At 40.1% G+C, this 21,353-nt stretch overlaps 1 protein-coding gene across 8 annotated transcripts in view; it reads right to left on the bottom strand.

The window, feature by feature from the left end:
- Positions 1 to 266: 266 nt before the first annotated feature.
- The window catches only part of MITF (melanocyte inducing transcription factor), a 91,922-nt gene continuing 70,835 nt past the window's right edge, over positions 267 to 21,353 (bottom strand). Inside the window, exons 1-9 of one of the 8 annotated variants that reach the window (XM_019620214.2) lie at positions 19,361 to 21,307; positions 18,058 to 18,285; positions 16,899 to 16,982; positions 15,443 to 15,538; positions 10,958 to 11,075; positions 8,105 to 8,179; positions 7,116 to 7,191; positions 5,799 to 5,946; positions 267 to 4,232 (exon numbers count right to left, since the gene is read on the bottom strand). In XM_019620214.2, coding sequence (XP_019475759.1) covers positions 3,831 to 4,232; positions 5,799 to 5,946; positions 7,116 to 7,191; positions 8,105 to 8,179; positions 10,958 to 11,075; positions 15,443 to 15,538; positions 16,899 to 16,982; positions 18,058 to 18,285; positions 19,361 to 19,393 — 1,260 coding nt within the window. In that variant the 5' untranslated portion in view covers positions 19,394 to 21,307 and the 3' untranslated portion in view covers positions 267 to 3,830. Of the gene's footprint in view, positions 4,233 to 5,798; positions 5,947 to 7,115; positions 7,192 to 8,104; positions 8,180 to 10,957; positions 11,076 to 15,442; positions 15,539 to 16,898; positions 16,983 to 18,057; positions 18,286 to 19,360; positions 21,308 to 21,353 lie in introns of those variants that run through there. The other 7 variants (XM_019620215.2, XM_003210181.4, XM_010718716.3 and 4 more) reach the window with 7 other exon arrangements.

Here is a 21,353-nt window from a genome sequence, read left to right as displayed (position 1 = left end):
CAATCTGGTAGACAGGTTTTAGAGTTAAACGTTGCTTTCTAGCATGTATTTCCCAAGCGGGATCTGTTCCACAGCTCCAGCCCCTGGTGCTACAGCAATACACACACAACTGGACAGCCCTGGTGCAGCCAGATCTGCGGGGTGACATTGGGCACATGGAGACACTCACTGCCAGGCCATGGACACAGGAGCATGGCTGGGACTTCGAACGCACAAAGAAATCAACAAGGTTCACTTACACAGAAAACGAGTGGCTTACACAGACGTATGTGAAAAACCAAATGCTTTAATCCATCTATCAAGAACAACAGTTCAAATTATTTCATTGGATACATTAATATTGATCCATAATTTACAGTGCTATGGACCATACACAAATTATTGCTGCAGTCAACAGCAGATGAATATCAACATTACAGTACCAAGCATTATAGCAAGAGGCAGTAATTAATGTCACTTCTTCAAGAAATATAGGTATTTATACTATTATCAACATCAGCTTCCCCCCCAGTGCATTTTATGTCAAACAAATATAAACGTAAGTGCATTATTTTGTGCTTTGTGCTTTCCTTGCGTACCTTTTTTGCTTTTACAGGTTGTAAGAGTTAAATATTGCTTTCTAGGCCAAAAGCAGAAAGGAAGAACTCCACGGTGCTCTGCACGTTCCTGGTGGTAGCATAGCTTTGGCAAAGTGAGAACTGGTCAGCACCCCAACCCCTAGGGCCCAGTGTCACACACAATGTCATCAGAGAGGCAGAGGGACAACAACTGTCCATCTTGCTCCATCTCTGCCTCTAATTGCTGTCTCTGCCCTCTGTTTGGTATCCCCTGTAAAATATCACAGTCATACACATCCCACAATGCACAGAAGGGGAATAACATCACCAAGTACCCAAGAGGTCTGCATCTCCTGGAGATGCCCCCACTGCACAAGGAACGTGTCTCCACTCAAAAATGAGAAAACTCAGAGGGCTGCAGCCTACAGGAACGGGTGGGGGAACAACAAACTGTCACAGTTGAGTTGTGTGTTACCCCAGAGCAACACAGCACACAGAACGCGTGGTCCCACTGCTGCAGTCACTGTCACTTTTAGCAAGAAACACAGCTCTTGATACAACAGCTTGGAGTCCTAACTCACCTCCACACAGCACAGAGCCAAAAATTCAGAAGTCAGGGCTGCCACTGAGTACCAGTGGTTTCATGTAAGCATGAAGAGTATTTGTATACCACAGTTTAGACTTCAGTTTCTGAATGACCAGCATAGACATCAAACTAAAAGCCTTATTCAATATACTCAGTGGTTTTCAGTTTCTACACCCATGGGAGCACACCCTGATTTCACTGCATAACACTACAGAACTGCCCCATTTTAAGGTACCCTTTACCAACAGGAAAGGTAATGCAGCCCTGTGTTACAGCCACAATCATGTCATGTCACAGCCCTGATCTTCTTCACCTGCCACCATTAGCAAACAGCAACACCAGAAGTTCATACCTGCACACTCAGCCTGGAGCTGCAGAAACAGAGCACCTCCTGCCCTGAGTACCCAGATGGATGTAGCACATCCTCTCCGGGCCAGAGCTTCACCCACCAAAGGAAAGACACAGTTCCAAAAACTGTCTGGGGCGAGGCATCGTTATCACATAACTCCAGTTCCTCCTTCAAAAAAGCCACAGCCCAGCAGCTGCATCCAGGCTAATGCAGGGACAGAGCAACCCCAAAGCACTATCACAGAAAGCTGCAACCCTGCCGAGCCCCACGACCGCTGCTGCCAGCACCAGGAGTCACGGGGCCGGGCACTCCAAGGATGCCTTTGTAGGAAAAATGCTCATCTGAGAGCTCGGGGAGCCCCAGCACAGCTACAGAACTCCCCAGCTACAGTGCTGCCCCATCCCTGTCAATTCACATTGAAGTTCTGAACACTGCAACCGTTGTGACCACGGTTTCCTTACAGAGCCTGCCAAACTGGCACTCAAGTCATTAACTGTTCTGCTATGTTGTTTTAGGTTTTTTTTATTTTATTCTCTATCATTTCCAGTGTAGCACAAAGGAGAATGGGAAGCTCTTGTTTTCTACACATAGGCACCACGCCATACTTCAACCTCCTACAAACAACACCCTTTGCTCTCTCCTATGTCACACTTCAGTCAGTGCTAGTCGGGGAAGACTACAACTAGAGTTTAAGGCACTTCATTCTGAATGAGATATGCTTGCCTGCCACTTGCAAGTCATTTGTAGGCTGCTATTGAGAAATCCATTCAACCAGTTTAGCTCCTAACACCATATGTCATCTCTGTAAAACATCTAGGCTTGATATAATACAAGTATAACTACTGTTATTGCATAGGACTACACTTGAGTAGATAATGCACCAAACTACTTTTACAACATTGTTGCATGTTAAAAATTAATAACATTGTTATCAAGTAACAGTTATTTGCAGATACAGTAATTTACTCTTTTTTTTGTTTTTGTTTTTTGTCGTTGTTTTTGTTGTTTTTTTTTAATGTCAGCGCCAGTGCTGAAATAAAACACAAATTACTATGACGGGTATATCTACTACATAGTTATGTTTCCAAGCATATTACTACTTCTTCTGTATCACTAAAAATAAATACGTAAGTTCAGTTTCTCTACAAGTTTTGTTTATTACCTAATCTACATTTGAACTCTACCTTAAACGTGTTTAAAAACATTTTCAAAGTGAGACTGTAATATACAAAATATTTTCAAAATCTCTCTTAAAACACAGAACCCTGCATAAAAGCTTCCTTTCAAGTGTTTACAAAGAACGCAGAAAACTTCCAATGAGTTTTTAAAATGTCAAAAAAAGAAATGTTGCAATATTAAGAGGCAAATTCTTACAAAGGAAATACAAATATATTTAAAACGAAAGGCTGAAGGTAACTGAGGAACCCATGCAAATCAGAATAAACTGTACAATGCAATTTAAAAAAAAACAAAGCCAATTAGATATGTACAACGTAATGTGCCCAGCTGTTAAAACCTATCAATTATTATCGTCCAAAGAGTGCATACCAACCCATAGTGCTCCTTTCTTGGTTTACTGGTGGCAAGTCATCAATGCCTGTTATAAAACAAAACTAAAATCTAAAAGAAAGTCGTACCATGATCAAAAGGAAAACCCAAATCAGCTCAGAGTAAAATCAAAGAGCACTCTGAGGAAGAGACTCACATCTCCCTGTAATTTCTATTTCATTTTCAGCAAGAGCTTTTTATATCACCATCAACACAAAGAGGATTTCTTAACACTTTTGTTATTTCTTGTATTCCGAATAGAACAGAGTGGTTTGCTTTTTTTCTTCCCTAAATACTTGTCTATAAGGATCAAAGTTTGAGAGACACTGTATCTTTAAGGCAGCACTATTAAATCAATACAATTACAAATTGGACTTCTTTTTTGGTATCTTTACATTCTGTAACTTTACATTTTGTCTCCACGTAAATAGGTTGCATTTACAATTCTATGACTCTCCTTCCCCCCGAACAGAAGCAGACTCGTCATTTGTAATTCTATTGCTTTGAGTAGATTTGACCAGTTCAAAAGTTCTCGGCGAATCCAGTTCACAGATACTGTACATATGCTGTACAATATAATCGGAGGCATTGGTAGTTTTAAAATAGAATATACAAGTTTCTTCACAAAAATTCTAAAAAAAATCCTATATATATAATATATACACACACGCACACACTGGGCTACTGATGAAGCACAAGAAAAAAAATCAAAAAATTTCTACAAAAGGCAAAATATTTAATCTACTGATCAAGAACCAAAGCAGTTTATGAAAGGTGTGCCAAGTATTTGCTAACAAGCATGATCAGTGTCCTCCATGCTCACACTGCTCCGCCTGCTACTCGTTTTTGATGCACCAGGAGACACAGAAGAAAGCAGTGGGTCGGTTACTCCTACAGGGGAGAGGGTATCGTCCATCAAGATATCTTCCAGTTTGGATCCCATTTTTGCAGGAACACTGTAAGTGCCAGTTGGTTCAGTCACATTTCCGAGGTTGTCACTGAAGGTGATGGTACCATCAGTGAGATCAAGGGTGGTAGTGCAAGACAGGTCTGTGTGGTGCGGCATGAGGTCTTGGTTGCAGTTGTCCAGCACAGGTTCTTGTTTGATGACCCTGTTGACCATATCAGGGGAGCAAAGGCCTGTGGATGGAACAAGGGACAGTCCATGTGCCCGAGCTTGCATCTCAAGTTCCTGGGAAAGAGGATAAAAAGGGAAATTAACAATCTGAAAGCAAGATCTGTCATCTGATGATCTCGTGTAACCTGACCTACAGTTTTCTTTTGTTGGACACAAACTGCTTCCTCCTTTTCTGATAGTAGCAAACATCTGCACCTTGCATACTCTTACCCTGCAGATTTTCATCCAAATAATATTCTCCTGAAGAGGTGGATGAATACTACTGAATACAGGTCCTTCACAGTTCTCAGAATCCACCTCAACGCCCTGCAGAACAGATGCATTCCCCTCAGGCCCCTTCTAAAACCAGCATCATGCTTTAGAAGCTTGACACTGGAAGAGCTGAAAAAAAACTGAAATAGCAGAAACAGAGGCTACGTGCTTTTTAAAAGTTGTATAGGAAAGTAGAGTTTGTCCATATGAGGTGGCTACTTCCAGCTGCAACACTGCAATGCACGCTTCTCACTCTGAAGCTCTCGTAAAGGGGAAAGTGAAGAGGTCAGCCAGAACTGAGCAATATTACTCCTGCACTAAAAATATACAGGAAAGTCATAGGAAGGCTTTGGAGTTCACACAAAGTTTCAAAGAACCCTGCTTGTAAAAGGCTTCAAGCCCACTCTCCTATTTCATCACAGATGCATTTGACTGAAGGCAGGTAATGAAACAAGTAAGTGCCCTTTTTCAAATATGGCAGTAAGAGAGATGTTTTGCTTCTATTTATGCATTACGTTAAGCAGTCACAATCACTGCTGTGATTGCCCTGTTCCTGGATATTCTTATCACTGAGGCTGATTAACAGCCCTTTCCATTTCCACACTAAGACAACAAGCTTGTAATGGCATGCTGTAGGATCAGAGAAGGTAGAAGCAGCAGCAATTCCACCAGATAATGTGCCAAAATCAGAGTACACAGGAGCTCTTTATTCCACAGTCAATCACAATCAACACAAAAAGGGAAAATACAGACTTCAGGTTATTTGCTGGAAGATATATTTCCCATTATTCAAGGGTTAGGTTTTTTTTTTAAATTATTATTTTGATTGAAGAAGGAACCAGAGCACATGGGTAAAGGAAAAGAAGATGAAAGATGCTTAAAAAGTGATCTGACTTAGCCCTGCAGAAGAAGGGCCCATGTTTTTTATCTTCTCACTCGAGCAAACAGACTGCTCAGTGAAGTACAAAAGCTGTGCTGAAGCTCATGCCAGGCTGTTCTATTTTTAAAGCTGTTTGCTGCCACATTTGACTCTCAGGTATTTCTAGCTTCGTTATCTGCTTTGTGGATTAGCTGTGGCTCAGGGCTCTCCTGTAGCAAGCCTGGCACACAGCAACCTGCCTGCAGAGGGCTTCAGCTGTTTGTTTGGTGTGCTTGATTTGTGTGTGCATGACTTGTATTTTTTACTTTTGAAAACTAATGGATCCTGCTTTACTTCCTAAAAATCCTGCGGCCATCTCAGCACTGGTTACCACGAATTAGAATTGTGGCTCTCCATAGCCCAAATTCCTACTAACAAGCTTCAGTCACAACTATTTGCAGCCGCCCACTACAACACCAAGAGAATTGGCAAATTATTTATCAGCAAACCTGTATTCTGAGCAGCAGGTGCCTGTTGGCATGTTCCAATTTCTTCTGTCTGTTCTCAAGTTCCTTTGTGCGTTGCTGTTCTCTTTGCAGCTTACGGATGTAGTCCACTGATGCTTTTAGAATAGTTCCCTTATTCCATCGCATATCCCTTTGAAATCAACACAAAAGGAAAAGCTAAGACTCTCAGGGAGACTTCATGTGGAAGTCAGTGCCTTCATACCAGCAGCTAGGATTACACCCCACGTTATATAATATTCCTGCCAAGCTGATGAATGCAGAAGGCTTTTGAAATGCGCTAGAGGGGGCCAGAGCACAGCTCTTGCAAGGCAAATCGCAGTGAGCACAGTCCCAGATGAAGGATGCAGAGCCCGAGCACTGCTCAAGAGGTTTGGGCTTCCCATAGCCTGTGCCCTCTGCTCTGGGAACAGCACTGCACAGAGGGATGAAGTCCTGAGCTCCTTCCCCTTTTCTCTGTGCAAACAACAGCAAAAAAAAAAAAAAGCCACAATACACCACTCAAGAAAATCATACTGCTTGCTCTATGGGTGATTGCCTGATTTCAGCTGGGTAATTAAAAGACTGCAAGGGTTCTTGCATTCATAAAGGCACATTTATGTGCCTTATGAGCTGGTGCTTCTGTAGAAAGAGTCATGAGGTCCTCGAGCTTGCAGTAATCCTTCTGGCAGCACTGTATCACAGCTGTGTTATAGCAGGGAGAAAAAAGTCCAACACAGCAGAGAATTTGGGAGCTTTAAACTTAACTAAAAACACAAATGTCAAGTTGTAACCTAGGTGTGAAGCTCCTTCAGTGAGGGGCACATGGCTCCCATACTGCCTCTCCCACATATTCCCACCACACACAGAGATTGCCTGCATCACCTTCTTTCCCACACTGACTTTTTAAAATAAAGTTCAGTATTGATTATCAGACCAAAGATCCACCTGTTCTGTAGGCTGATTATACATAATATTGCCTTGCCTTAGAGGAAGCTAAAGGGCCTCTAAGGAAGTAGCTATAAGTTAAAAAATAATGGAAGTTCTCCCCCAAAGCCTCAATGATTCTGATTCAAATGCTGCTTTTTCAAGCTCTGGGGTGAGAAGGGCTCCTTGCTTTTGAACCAGCATTAACTAAAAGTTAACACAAGTCAGTAACGCTGAAATCACCTAAAGGAACTACAACCAGCCTTTCTGGGAACTTACCACAAACACTTATTTGTGTTTTCATGCTTTAAAACTTTTTCCTCTCTCCCCTAAGTATTTTTTTTTTTTTCTTTCAACACCTCCCTCCCACAGACCCCTGGGGCACATTATACTTACGGGTCATTTGACTTGGGTATCAAGGTGCCCAATTCTTTTATACGATCATTAATATTAAATCTTCTTCTTCGTTCAACTTTAGGAAAAACAGCACAAATGTTACAAGCAATATTCACTTAATTACAAAGTAGAAAGCTTCTCATTAAAGAGTTCTTTAAACTCCTTTGAAATTATTCCTGAAGCTTAAAATCTAGTAGCACAGTAAATTATTTTGCTCTCCTACTCATGGACACACTGAAGCAGAAGTTCTATCTGTACTTTAAAAGTGTGGGGCTTTTGAAGTGGCAAATCTAAAATGAGACTGAAAATATGATGGTTGTTAACATACGACGCCAAGAAGAATGAGAAATGTATGTTTTCCAAGGGAAAAGTATAACAAAATCCAGAGACAGGAGTTTATACACTCAAGGAAATCCCAGAGCAGGAAAAGGAACACAAAATGTAGACTTGCTTATATAGAATCAGAATCCTTAGAGTTGGAAGGGACCTCTAAAGGCCACCTAGCCCAACACCCTGCAATGAACAGGGACACAATATGTACTCTTTGAGTACACATGTCAAGCATCAGTGAGCGTACTCAGTGTAACACTATAAACTGACCATATATCTTAAATTTAAGATAATTTTTAAGTCAAATAGTGCAAGATGAAATTTGTTAAAAGCAATTGGGTTAGATGTTGCTCTCAGTGTCTCTGCTGACAGCAACACCTTTGAGTGCATGCTTTGAGAAAGTCCAAATAAACAGAATCCTACTTTGAATGATACCACTTACTAAAGTTTTTTCCAAAAAAAAAGTGGAAGTTGAATAGTAGTTTTAAGCACACTATTCAAGAGGATTAGAGATGTTTTATTTATGGGAATAATATAATGAACCACTACTACAAACTTCATGGAGGACATCACTGGGACATATAAATCTAGCACTTCGATACTTAAAGCCTGAAATATTTACTAAAATTTAAAAGTTAAAAATGAAGAATTAAACTTACTCAAGTTGTGATTGTCTTTCTTTTGCCTCTCCTTAGCCAGTGCTCTTGCTTCTGACTCTGTAGGAAAAATACATGCTGTGCATGTGAATGAAGTAATTAGAATTAAAGCAATTCAAACATAACACTTCAGTTGTGAAACATTAGAGAAAGAAGATTGATTATAAATTATCAAATAAATCATTACACTCTCCCCAAGAAGTGAGGAGGGCCTGTAACAAGCTGTGCTTACTAAAACCCAGTGCTGGTATTCAGCTTAACCTGCAGAGCCTTCTGTTCCCACATTTCCTACGCTGACTTTCATGATGAGAGCATTTCTCACGGAGGCCTGGATTCAGCAGGGCATTTGAGGACAACGTGTTGCTGAAATGCAACATACCTTTCTCCTACGTACACATGCAGACAACACACTCACATGCTGAACTAGAGGAACAACATGCTTATTGCATTGCTCCCAGCACAGGATGTGAAGCAGCCGGGAGTCAGCAGCTCTTCTCATCGGAATTGAGACTATGCCCTTTCATGGCAATACATGCACATCACCACAATACTGAAGGTATAACTTTAGTGACCTACTAAAAATGCTGTGTTTTCAGTTCTCATTTGATCTTACATTTCTCCAACAATTTCAACTATTTTAACATTTATTCTAATTCATTTTAAACTTTTGAAAAAGGTGTGGTAAAGTCCTTAAATCTTCACTCAAATGAGATCTTTTCCTGTATTATTTTCTTTTTAATGGAATATGAATTAGATCTCATTCAATCCACAAGAACTGGTGGCATTTCCTTTGGAGCACTGAAAGCTGGCTACCCCAGCATTACATGCAGTGTAACAAGACATATGCTTCCCAATGAAACACTCCCAAAGGATCCCAAAAAAGCTTGAAAGATTATGGCATGTCTTAAAGAAATCTGGACTTAATCTGACATTGCTGTACGAAACCAGACATGAGGTTTGTAAGGACAAAACTGATTGAAACTGCACTTGAGGCTGAGCAGGATTCCCATTTAGTGCTTCAGTAACTACAGCTGACAACTCATAACAACCATCAACATGAGATGCTGAGATAATAGAATTGATTTTTTCCTTTCTTTATCATTTTGATGTTTACACGCTAGGATGAAGAAAGGTTTTTGACAAATGCTAGATTTTAATATTGCAAGCTAGCTCCAATTTAGTTCCTACAGCATTATCAAGAAATAGAGAACCAAAAACTATTCCACACTTGTACACATACAGATTAAACTACAGTCTCTATGGAAAACTTCTGTGGTACATAAGAAGAAATCTTTCTCACCTAGACTTATGTCTGCAATACCATACGGATATAAGAGTCACTAGTTGTCAGAAAATACTATCAATAGTCAAAGGCTTGGCCAGATCAATATCAAAGCAACTGCTGTTAAATTTGAGTTTAATTACTAAACTTCTTGTAAGTTAAATGTAATCTGCTACCACTTGTTTTGAAAAGAAAAAGAACTCATCTAAATCGTTTCTGTTTACAGGTAAAGGCTGAATGTTGACATTTGACGTTCAGGTCTATTTTGACAAACTGAGGACTTCCATAAAACCATTTCACCCATTTGTTTTCCACCTTCTTCTGCCTTCTTCACCCAAAGTATTACACAATCATTTGCAGTGAATCCACCAGACTAGATATCTGGCAAGCTGGGTGTTTAGCTCACAGTCTACAGCTGCCTGTAACTTTTTATAACTGGAGCAATTAAGCCGTGCGTAACGTAGGACCTTGAGTAGATCTCATCCCCCCCCACCCTCCTCTTAACATAGTTAAGTATGGTGATCAAGTTTCTCTAACTGCCACAAGTCATTGTGCAGTTAGTGTATCTTCCTTTGGTGCTGAACTCAAATTCTGTGCAGTTGTATAAACCCAAATATCCACCAGCTCAGAAATGTGGCATTTCCTCCTGAGAAGCTGACTCCTGGGTTATTAAAATTGCTCTACTTGAACTAATTCCTGACCAGAACCTGCTCTGCAACTGAGTTAGCCTGTGAGTTTTCACATCAGCAACAGCACAATCTCAGCTGGGCTTAAGAACAACCATTTGTGGATATTAAGGTGATTTTGTAACTGGTTCTCCAACAGATCTATATTTATCTTTTGCAGACAAGTTTGCTTTGTATATTGTATCCTACATGTGGTTGCATGCTTTTATCTACAGGCAAAACAAAACAGTAAAAATAAAATAGGCTCGAGAACATGGAACTTCCCTTCTAATCCTTTAAACTACATTAGTAACGTCCCCGTTTCCTCCTCTTAACTCCTGCAGCCTATTCAGATGAGATCAACTTCACTACTGGAAGAAATGATGTGACAAGAACTTCAAAGGACACTTCATTTTCACCTCAATTTAAAATATTTTTAAGTGCCACATTTCACATTACGTAGGACACTGACTCCTAGATTTCACAAGTTATTTGTTCATTGCTGTCCCCTACTAGAAGAAAGCCTCACCATGCAGTATTCCTCAGCATGAATCCCAGAGAGACTCCAGGTGTCAACTTGTTAATTTTTAACACTGACCAAAGATACAGGCTCAAACTAGGAGAGAGCTCTGCAAGAGTTGCATGCAAGTTTCCTGTGACACGTTTCAAATGAGCAAATCTGACTCCAATAATTAAGGATTTTGTCTTAATTTGTCACAGTGAACCCACACCTAACACAAATACAAACTGTATTGCCAGGTAATGTATTTGCTGCTAAGAAATTGGCTGCAAAGGAAAACATAGCTTTTCGTCCATATTTTCTTTACTGTAACAGAGATTATGTCCAGGATCACTTGAATTCAAAACAATTACACCATACCTCCAAGGTGGTATTTTAGATGTATTTACCTGTGAGCTCCCTTTTTATATTAGGAAGATTAGCTGGACAGGAGTTGCTGATGTTAAGTCCTGGAGGAGGCATGCTTTGGTTGCCATAAAGGTCAATCAAATTCCCAGACACTGGTAACTGGAAAAGATAAACAAGGAGAATGATCATTTAGTTTGCCCTTATAAAAAGCTTTGCACGGAAGAAATGAGTTGACCTCTCCTAAGAAATCTGTGCAAACAGAGTTTGCAATAAGGTCAGTAACAGTTATGCATAATGCATGGGCATGAGGAATAAACCACCTACACTGGGAAAGCTCTGTTCTCTCTTTCTTCTGAAAGTGCAGACATTTCTCTTTTTTTCTTTTAAAGGAAGCACAGCTCAATTGAAGTTACAAAGTCTTAAAAAAGAAGAGGTAACACTGGCTGTCAGTAATGCGGTATTGTTCCCTCTTATCTTTCAGTGTACTTTGCCCTCATCACTTCTCTTATGCAAAAAATCTGAAAGAGCCTACAGAAAGAGGATGCCTCCTTTTCCAGCACCATGCGAGTTGATGTGCTTAGCAAGTTGTTACCTGCTTGACAGAAGACACTATTCATCAATCACATTCTTCATGAGACTTGAAAGCTCCTTGCACAGAAAACATTTTGTAAGTTTCAAGTCAATTTGCTTTTCACCTTGCTTAACAAAAATAAGCACCAGTTGGAAGAAGATGATTCTGACATTACGTTTCTTCACTTATTCATTCTGTTATTCATATTTAGGAATGTTTGAACGATGAGATTTGTGAAGAAATACTAAGAAATCATTCCAATAAGACTGATCAGAACTACCCCTTTCCATTCAAATGTAAACCTAAAGAAATTTACATTTATCCTGAGTGGATTATTTTACCTGTCTACTCTTTGTTTTCAAACTAGCTTTTGAGAAGACAGGTGTAAAACATTTTCATATCTTATCTGAGTGGCAACACTTATCTTTGCTGTAGAGAAAACCAGTCCCTCTGAGACACTGATCCTGCACTGATCAGAATATTAACTTTACACCCATGTAAATAATGCTGTGGAATACAATGGAGTGAGTCACAGCACAGACTATTAAACTCCTACTGACGGTCCTTGACAGACTGAAACATAAGAAAATTTATCTGCCATTTAGAGCTACCACAAGAAACAAAGCTGATATGCATTCATTAAAGCACCATCACCTAGAAGACACACTGAGATTTGTTGAGACAAAACCTAAGCAGACAGTGGCCAACAGTAAAAACGAAGTCCTCTGGTTGAGTCGTTAGGTGACAGAGGGAAAATGTACCTGAATTCTCACCAAGATCTATGCTACGAATCCATGAGCTCCCTTAGCTTCTGAATTCAAATTAGAATTGTGTATTAAAAACACAGCAAATAAATCTAAGGTCCCAGCTGTCCTTCATAATGGCCCTTCCTAGTTGTGGCACATCTGCATTAATGCCACTGCAACCATAATCTCACTTGCTACTCTACAAGGCTCATCCTCATATCTTTTGGTCCTTCAATACATCCGAGACAGGAGCAGCACCAGCGTCATACAGCCTTCTGACTTGGATATATTTTTTCTATTCATGCTTTTAAGTACAGTGAGAGCACAAAGGACTTGTTTATAGGCCCAGAACTTGACATTCAGATCAAGACATGAAATCTAATTAGGAATTTCAGGGGGGAAAAAAAATTCCTCTGAAAAAAATGGAAATTAGCATCTCAAACCCTGGGTGAAGCATTCAGCTTATAACGAAACATGGAGAACAATCAAGGTCACCAAGCTGACTTGATGCAAGATGGACTCTGCCTGCTACAAAAGGTTTGTGATGTCCCCATGCAAGCACCATATTTGTTAACACTTAGATTTTTGTGTAAGGTTCTGTAAAGTAATCACTGGAAGGATCCTGTTAGCCAGGATGTAGTGCATTGTTCTCTTACTTATCTATAAGCACGTGCTCAGTGACAGTTTCTGAAATATGACTGCTACTTTTGGGGTTCAGCTTCCATAAGGAAGTCACATGTAGAAGTGGAGCAGCATGCACATGCTAGAAGTTATCAGCTGGATGAACGAGCTGCCATTTCAACTCAACATACACAAGTACTTTATACATTACCTAGATGTGACTTAGTAATTGAATTGCTAAGTAGAAAACCCTCTCAGCAAAACCAGTGACCATTCTGTGACACCTTTCAGCACAGAAGCAAAGCTGGTTAACCTGTGACCCAGTACTCAAGTTTACAAATACATCCCTAGGCAGTTTACTGCAAGGAGCCCTCTTCAATTAAGAGGTACTTGGAAACGTCCCTCAGCTTGTTCTACACATAAACCCCTGATTTTGCTTATCAATTAAGTACTGTTACCAAATGTAACAAACCAGTCCTTTCATTCTTTGTTGGTTACAGAACAATAGCAGCCTTTGTTGCAGTCTCAGCACAGCTATTTATAGGTTGCATCTCTTTAGACCATTTCCTCTCTTGATTTTTTTTCTACCTCTGCTTAGCTCAGTCTACAGACATTTATTCCTCATTAGTAAAATATTGTGTTTTAAGAGCTAAATCCTATTCCAAAAGAAAAGTGTTTGTTGCATCAGGTTTATTTTTTCCCCAAACCTATTTTCAGAAACATGGCTTTATTTCCATCACTTCAAGACTGGTACCAGGTTAATTCAGGACTGGTACCAGGTTAATTCAGGACTGAAATATGCTGCTTTTTTTTTTTAATCCAGCGGTTTAAGAGTATTAGTATATTTAGTTCTGCTATTACATATCCTTTCTTTACATCCACATCACATTAACAATTTCTGAAAGACTAATTTAAGTGGAAAGCATGATGCTGCTCTTAGTTAATTCAAACAACTTGAGCAGTTCAAGTTTAAAAGTCACTTCAACTTCTTTTAAATGGATCTGCACCTCTTCTAAGAATGAAAAGGCTGGCAACAGGAAAGAGAAACGATCCGATAGCAAATTTGCATGTGGACTGGTAAAAGCACAAAGCAAACACAGATCAGGAAGTCTTTATAATGTTTACTGTCATACAGCATGAAGGAAAGACTATCCAAAATACTGACTACGTGGGCTCCTGGCACTGAATGCTGTTACGTGTTACTCTGGAAGCAAAGAACCACTGCTGAAGTCCCTGTAAAATGAGAATGGAAGAGAAGCACAAACAAGTTTGAGTTTCCTCTCATTTAATGGGTCCTAATCCAGTGGAACTTCAGAGAAAGGACTGCAGACAAATTCAAACCCTTAGAGAAAATAATGAGCATCTTGAAAATTTTTCCCTTTTCATGGGTTTTTAAGTTTTTCTCTCAAATGCCTGGACTTATGCTCTTTTGAAGTCATCTTTAATTTAAGTTCTTTCCAGTAGGACACAGCAGTTATTTCTCAGTCCACTCAAAGGGTACTGTTTAATGAGGGAGTCTGTTGGGTCATTTCCTGTGGTATGTCCCATGCCTCCAAGAGGGCTGTGGGAATCTGTGGGAGCATGGCACTAGGCTACATGACATCAGACAATTACTGACAGCAAACGTAAACCTGTGCTGCTAAATTGATGCTATGTGGTGAGCTGTAAATTTTGGCACTAGATAAAAAAAGAACCAGACGCCAGCACTGGCTGACATCTACTCAGCCAGATCTAACAGCACTTAAGCCGAAAGCAAAAAATTTACTAGAGCTACCCCCTCCAAAAGATCAAAATAAGATTATGCCAGAAGTACGATTATGTTAATGCTCGCAGCAATGTGAAACAGCAAACAGAAATGGCAACATAGAGGTAGCATGCCACCCTCCCTTGCTCATCAATCTACACATCTCTGCACTCTTGCCTTTTGTCCCAGGCTTCCTACACCCCTTCCTCCCTTGTTCAGTTTTTAAGCTTTATTTCTTCACCTTTGATTTGTTTTGTGGAGGTTTTTCTTTGCCTTTTTTTTTTTTATGTTCGTTTGTTCTCTGTTTAAACTTTGTACCATGTTTGCTGTCATCTAACTAAGGTGTTCACTTGGAATCAGGCTAAGCTAAGGAAATGATCTTGAAGCTTCACAGTGGCATGACAACAGGTTTGGACAAGGATGCTAAAACATGCCTAAGTATAGTATTCAGTTTCTTACGTTCACACATGGGCCACCAGAGGCTCCTTCCAGGTTTTCTGAAGTCAACTTTGATGTCCATTAACACAACCATTAACATCAGTGGATATAAGCTTATTTCTGTTAGTTCAATTCACTCCACTGCTACAATCTTCTCACTGGCTAACTTGAATTCAAAATAAGAAAAACAGAATTGTCCTTTGTATTCCTTCTTCCTGACTCCAGCATTTTTAAGCTCATGTTTTTCACTGCAACTGTGTATGTTAACATTCTCAAAGAGAACCTTGCTACAGGACAGCACGACAACCACTAATAAATTGCTCAGAGAAGAAGTAGTTACACTTGTTTTGCGTTCTCTTCAGGAGCAGCAGCTAGGCTTAATAGGCAAAGCAAAAGACCATTGTACCGTATTTGCCATTTGCAAGGCTGGGTCCATCAAGCCAAGGATTTCTTCATTGTAACTTGATTCCAGACTAATTATGTCATCGATCACATCATCCATCTGCAGCAGTAAAGGAGAACAATGAAAAATAAAAGTTATATAAAAACAATAAAACTTACAAAATCGTTAACCAACAAGATACAAAGGTCTAACAGAGCACTTCAGCAACGTGCTGGTTCTCCGCAGTCTGGGCCAAAGCAGAGGAGGTTTCTGCCACTCTGCTATATTCCAAATCCAATCCCACTATCCAGCCAGGGAGACAGACCACGACAAAGCTTGAGGCTTCATGATCTAACCCACGTCTCCAATCAGCAGTTACTAGATTATTATACAAGCTATTCCTACCTGGAAAAGCACAGAATATTGAGGCCTGTGTGAGTCATACAGAGCGTGAAACACTCTTCCCTGATTCTGTACAAGTCCCAACACTTTCCCATCACCAAACACAGGGCTCCAGCTCTGCCTGCCCACCTTTGGTCTCAGCCAAAGTGGGTAAAAACCCATGTACAGACAGCAATGCTTGAGGCCCAGTATCCTCAGGAGGAAGGAAATAAAACTAAGGCTTGCTGGTGAAAGGCTGCCCTTCTTCAACAGTGGAGTTATTTGACATAATATGCCCTCCCAGGAAGCACCACCCAAGAGCAGCTCAGTGATAATACTATGTGATGCAAGAAATCTTCTGGAAGATTCTTCTGCAGGATCCTGCACAGTCTGGAGAAACATTGTCTTCCAAGCACCCACTAAGATGCTCTGAGTTGTCTTACAGATTGTCTATTTCTTTTTTCTCTATGTAGAGCTTAAATGGCAGTAAAAAATAAAACAAGCAAAACTGATGATTGAAATAGTAGTTTAGGGAGCTTTCAAATCAGCACAAGAAGGTATGGCCAAGAATGAATAACACTGGCTCACTGGAAGTAAGGGCAAGAAAAGAATCGACATGCACAGCCCACCTGAAGTCTTGTAACTAGAATAAAAAACATTTTGCTCAAAATAATAATTAGAAATAAGAAGTAAAAAAAAAAAGACATCACAGATCGATTAAAGCTGTTTCTCTCTTCTCCCCCCATAAGTGCATAAATTACACAGAAACGGGGTCTTCCAAACTATCAAGGCAGCAACGCATACATGCAATTTTAGGAAAATTGATTTAGAAAGACTTCCTGGAATAAGATCCTAAAGCATGCTTGATATTGTTATTCTGCTGTAGCACTACAGTTCTAGAAAAGCATTAAGCCTTTTTCAGGTTGTTGATGCTAATATGCAAGGATACAGCAGATTTATAATTTAAGAATTTTTTTGTTGTTGTTTTACATTCAACTTCTTAAAAACATTAGTGGGCAAGTTTAGAATTTATCATCACTTCAAATAAATATTCTCATCAGAAAGCGTTCAGTGCTCCAAGTCCTGTGTCATCCAGTACCTGCATGCATGATGCTCGTGAGTGGGTATTCAGAGCCGGGCACTCACTCTCGACCCTGCTTTGCTCTTCAAATTTATAAAATCCCTGCAGAAATAAAAAGGAAAAAAAGAAGAAAAAAAAGCAAAGCATGGATCTGAGTTCATGGCACAGTCTCAGTCCCAAAAAGAACACAATTTAAATGTTGTCATGCACACACGGGCCTGATGACACAGTAAAGCAAAGCTGTAAATAACTTGAGGGAAAAAAAATATTTGGGTACAACTGAGATGGATCTTTGATTTTCACTTCTTTTGAAGCCATGGAGCACAAGTACATTCTCTCGCATGTGTGAAAACAATTTTGCAATAACTGTTATCCAGCTTGGAAAAACGTTTTCCTTTAGCAGAGAGTGCATCTGTATTAAAACTCCAGCACAAAGGCTTGGGGACGAGGGCAGCTCTACAATTCTCTTGTTTGTCAAGATGCAAAATTATTAACATGATTCTTGTAACTGCTGTTATCTTTCACTTAATCTCCCTTCTGCACCTGAGCACATAAAACATCCACCTCAGGTTTTGCCAGCAAAGATTAAGATGGAGAATGACTTCTGTGCATAGGCTACAGAAGTTTCATATTTGCAGCACTGAGCATCAAAACAGCAAATCAGTAACATCTAAGGACATGTTAGCTGAGATCATCTGGCATTCCAGCTAAGCAAGAGACTTGTTCAGGTTTTACTGCAAAAATTTCTAAAAACTCTAAAAATCTCACCAAAAAAGATCTGAATTTTTCAGTTATTATTTATGTTCTTTGCTCTCCCTATAGTGAATGAGCCATAAATAACATTATTCCAGAAAGCTACAGCTTACAAAACTGCTTTGTACTCTCCAAAGGTCAATTATTCATTGTGTGCATCAAGCAAGCGAGAAGAAAAAGTTTTAATAAGTATAAACTAGATAAAATAGTTTATAGAGGAAGTTACAGCCAGTTTTTCTGCCCAAACATTGTATACAAATATATTCACCAGGGAGACAGGGAAGTAGTAATTGCATTTTCCAGTGAAAAAGTTCAGAAAATGAGCCAAACGTAACCCAACGATGAGCAAATACGGTTCGAAACAGAAAGAAGGCAGAACGCGATTCTATTTCAGTGAAGAATATACACAATGAGAGCGTATTACCTCTTTTTCACAGTTGGAGTTGAGGGTGAGCATAGCCATTGGACTGTTGGGTGCGCTGCTCCCAGTTCCAGGCGGCATGACATGATCACCAGGCTGGTTTGGACATGGCAAGCTCAGGGCTTGGTTGGCATGTTTATTTGCTAGAGTGGTAGAGAGGTACTGCTTTACCTGCTGCCGCTGGGCTTGCTGAATATGGTACTTGGTTGGATTCTCAAGGTGAGTCTGCACCTATATGACAGGAGTTAAGAGAGCTTTATTGTTTTACAGCGTAATTACATGTGGAACCAAGCTGGCCTATACGTTTGTGACATACACCAGCCCAGCAGCATTTGATTCAAAGTACAAACCTGTGCCGTTCCAAGGAACTCAGCGCTTTGCTAATTCACATTCAGTGGCGAAGAATGAGTTTATGAGATAATGTTTCAATAACTGTCCTAATGGTAAACCAACAAGTTCCAATTACTCTTCTACATAACAAGATTTATCACTTAAAATCCATGCTTGGGCTTTCCAGTTTACACAGATACTCCAGGAATGGCACTTCTCTGTTTAGACCTTCAGATACACGACGCTTATTTTTACACAAAGGTGGAGAAATAAGCAGCATAGCAGGACTTGTTTTACTCGTTGATAGCCTCCAACTAAAACCAAATTGGATCAATTGCTATCTGTCAGCAAATTTGAACTAAAGAACAAATTACATTATTTAGTTTACATTCAATTTTTTTTTTAAATATTTAATTCAAATAGCATTATTTGGGAAAAAAAAAAAAAAGAAGAATTTTTGCCTCCAGATTATTCATCTCTCAGATATATGGCCTAAATCATATACAGTCACTAAGACAGTCTGTTTAACAACACATTATACAAATGCAATGCAAGATAAGAAGTGTCTCAGGTCAAATCAAGCATAATATAGAATATTCCATATTTTATATTTGTAAATGTATCTATCACACTGAACTATTCTCATTCAGCTTAAGTAAGCAAGAGAAAAAGGTCTTATTTTTCATGCAAAAAATTTCACCTATATCTTGGAAACGCTATCATGTTTCTTTTATCATTAACAGCTATATCAAAAGGTACAGAAACTGAGATATAATAATACTCTGAAATGTTTTTTGTATCGAAGAGTTCTATTAAAGCAACTTCTATTGCCATTACAACTGACATGCATGTCCCCCATTCATTTTTGTGGAAGAAATTAAATAAAGCATACTAGACATCAGAGAAAAAGGATTTCCTGTATATTTAAGCCTTCTTAGCAACAGGTTTTAAAGTCAGTCTGCAAATAACAACTCACCTGATAATGATTATACTCAAGCATTTCCAGCATAATACTTATACGATTGTGAGAGAAGTGACTGCAGTATCCTTTTCTTTTATGCTACTCCAGTCAGAGACTCATGCATGGAAGCACCATGAAAAAGCTGCCCCAAACCAGAAGCACTTGAATGCCACTGCCCAGACTTATAGTAACCTACGCTAATTAGCCACGCATGTAGAGAAACAAACAGTTCACAAGAGCTCTTCTTGGAGCCGTGCAAGTTTAGCCCTAAGAATTGGTATTTTTTCCCCTGGCTTTGACGTCATGCTTTTTCATAAACATAAAAGGACCTTTTAAGTGATGGGCTATCAAAGTCAGATTGACAGTTCGCTCAAGGCTAACTCGCAATTCATCTTTCGTTCCAGTCATACTAATAGACAATGGTATTTTTCTTTAGCACTAAGGTTAAAAGTTTTTAAGTACAGAGTAGGAAACAACCAAACAAACCCCACTAGCCAACCACAAACCCACCAGCCATGGGGCACACTGGGAAAAGCTGTGGGGCTGCAGAGGTCTGTCCTTAGCCCAGAGCCACAGCCACCCATCACCCGGCTTCACACAGGACCTGCAGCTCAGCAGGAGGATTTCAAGGTGCTGAGCCACCTCTTCAGCCTCCCTCATCATCCACGTTAACTCTATCTTACCATACAGCTGGAAGAGGTTTCCCAGTTTAGGAACAGCTGACAATAGGCTAAAGCACATCCTGGATATCTCTTCATCCACACTGCCCCATTACTGCCCCCAGTCATAGAACACCCTGAGTTGGAAGGGACCCATAAGGATCACCGAGTCCTCTCCCAGCACCTTTCAGCCTTTCCTTATCCCTTCTACCCGACAGAAGTGCTGTGCCAAAGCACAGAGTCGCTCTGCTTGAGTTATTTTCCAAAGTCTGCTGCACAGCAAAGCATACTCAAGATAGCATTTCTGGAGAGCTTAATCTGATTTGTTGCACTAAATCGCAGTGCAACTCAATACACAAGTCTACTGTGATAAGAACAGCACTCGCTTTGTTGGTCCCCAGCTACATAATCAATTTTCCTATCACCACCAGTAAGAGTTATGCTACCCAGATAAATCTATTTTTCACTTTATCTACTCCAAAGATGAAAAATTAAGTTGCAGTAAATGAGTTGATTTCTGTAACTCTTATCTTAGAATGTATTACTCTGACAATAGACCCTGCTCATCTGACAGCATTTGCACACAGTCCTTTTCCTCCATCAGCATCAGACATCACTTATGCTCTCACCCTGCCTGGGTGACAATACAGAACAAAATCTGCATCGCTCACGCTCCCAGGAGAAGGAGCAGAAAAATTCCAAGATCCAGATGTCCACCAACAGAAGACTGCATGTTCTGTGTTTTTTTTGTTGTTTTGTTTTTTAGCAGGCTGTGCCCCAGGCCTTCCTCTGTCACCTCTTTTCTCCCCCTTTAATCTCCATCATTCTGCTGGCAGATAACACAACCTATTGCCCTCAGTCCCTGTGCCAAAAAGCACCTGGCCAGGCCTATATTGAGACCCAGGGCATGACATTTGGGCAAAGCTCATCCAGCAGAAGTGTTTCAAGAGAGTTCGGGCCTTGCCAATTTGAACTAGGACAGAACATACATTCTAAGAGCAGACGGTAAAAATCCAAAATTCCCAGCTCTCAACTGGTGAGATACAGCTGCAAGAGACTTCCAGTAATCTGCTGGGATGTCCTACATCTCCCTGGTACCCCACAAGCAGGGAAGGAGCACATCTGAGTTGCTGAATCACATACATAAGAAGATCCTTCATCAAAAACACCACTAAGCCTTTCTGTGAGAGCAAAGCCAAACCACTGAATGCTTCATTTACGTAGAGACAGGCTCGGGCACAGGAACATAGCGGAGATTTAGAGGAGTGTCAACGGTTTACGGGCTGGTTCGGCCCGGTTCCGTGACTAGAAGGGCGGAGGGATCCGCGGATCCGCGCCCCCGGAAAAAA

Source organism: Meleagris gallopavo, chromosome 14 (genome assembly GCF_000146605.3).
Source record: "Meleagris gallopavo isolate NT-WF06-2002-E0010 breed Aviagen turkey brand Nicholas breeding stock chromosome 14, Turkey_5.1, whole genome shotgun sequence".
NCBI classification, from domain to species: domain Eukaryota; kingdom Metazoa; phylum Chordata; class Aves; order Galliformes; family Phasianidae; genus Meleagris; species Meleagris gallopavo.
Note: the sequence above shows the minus strand (reverse complement) of the source record. Positions and strands in the feature narration are given on the sequence as shown.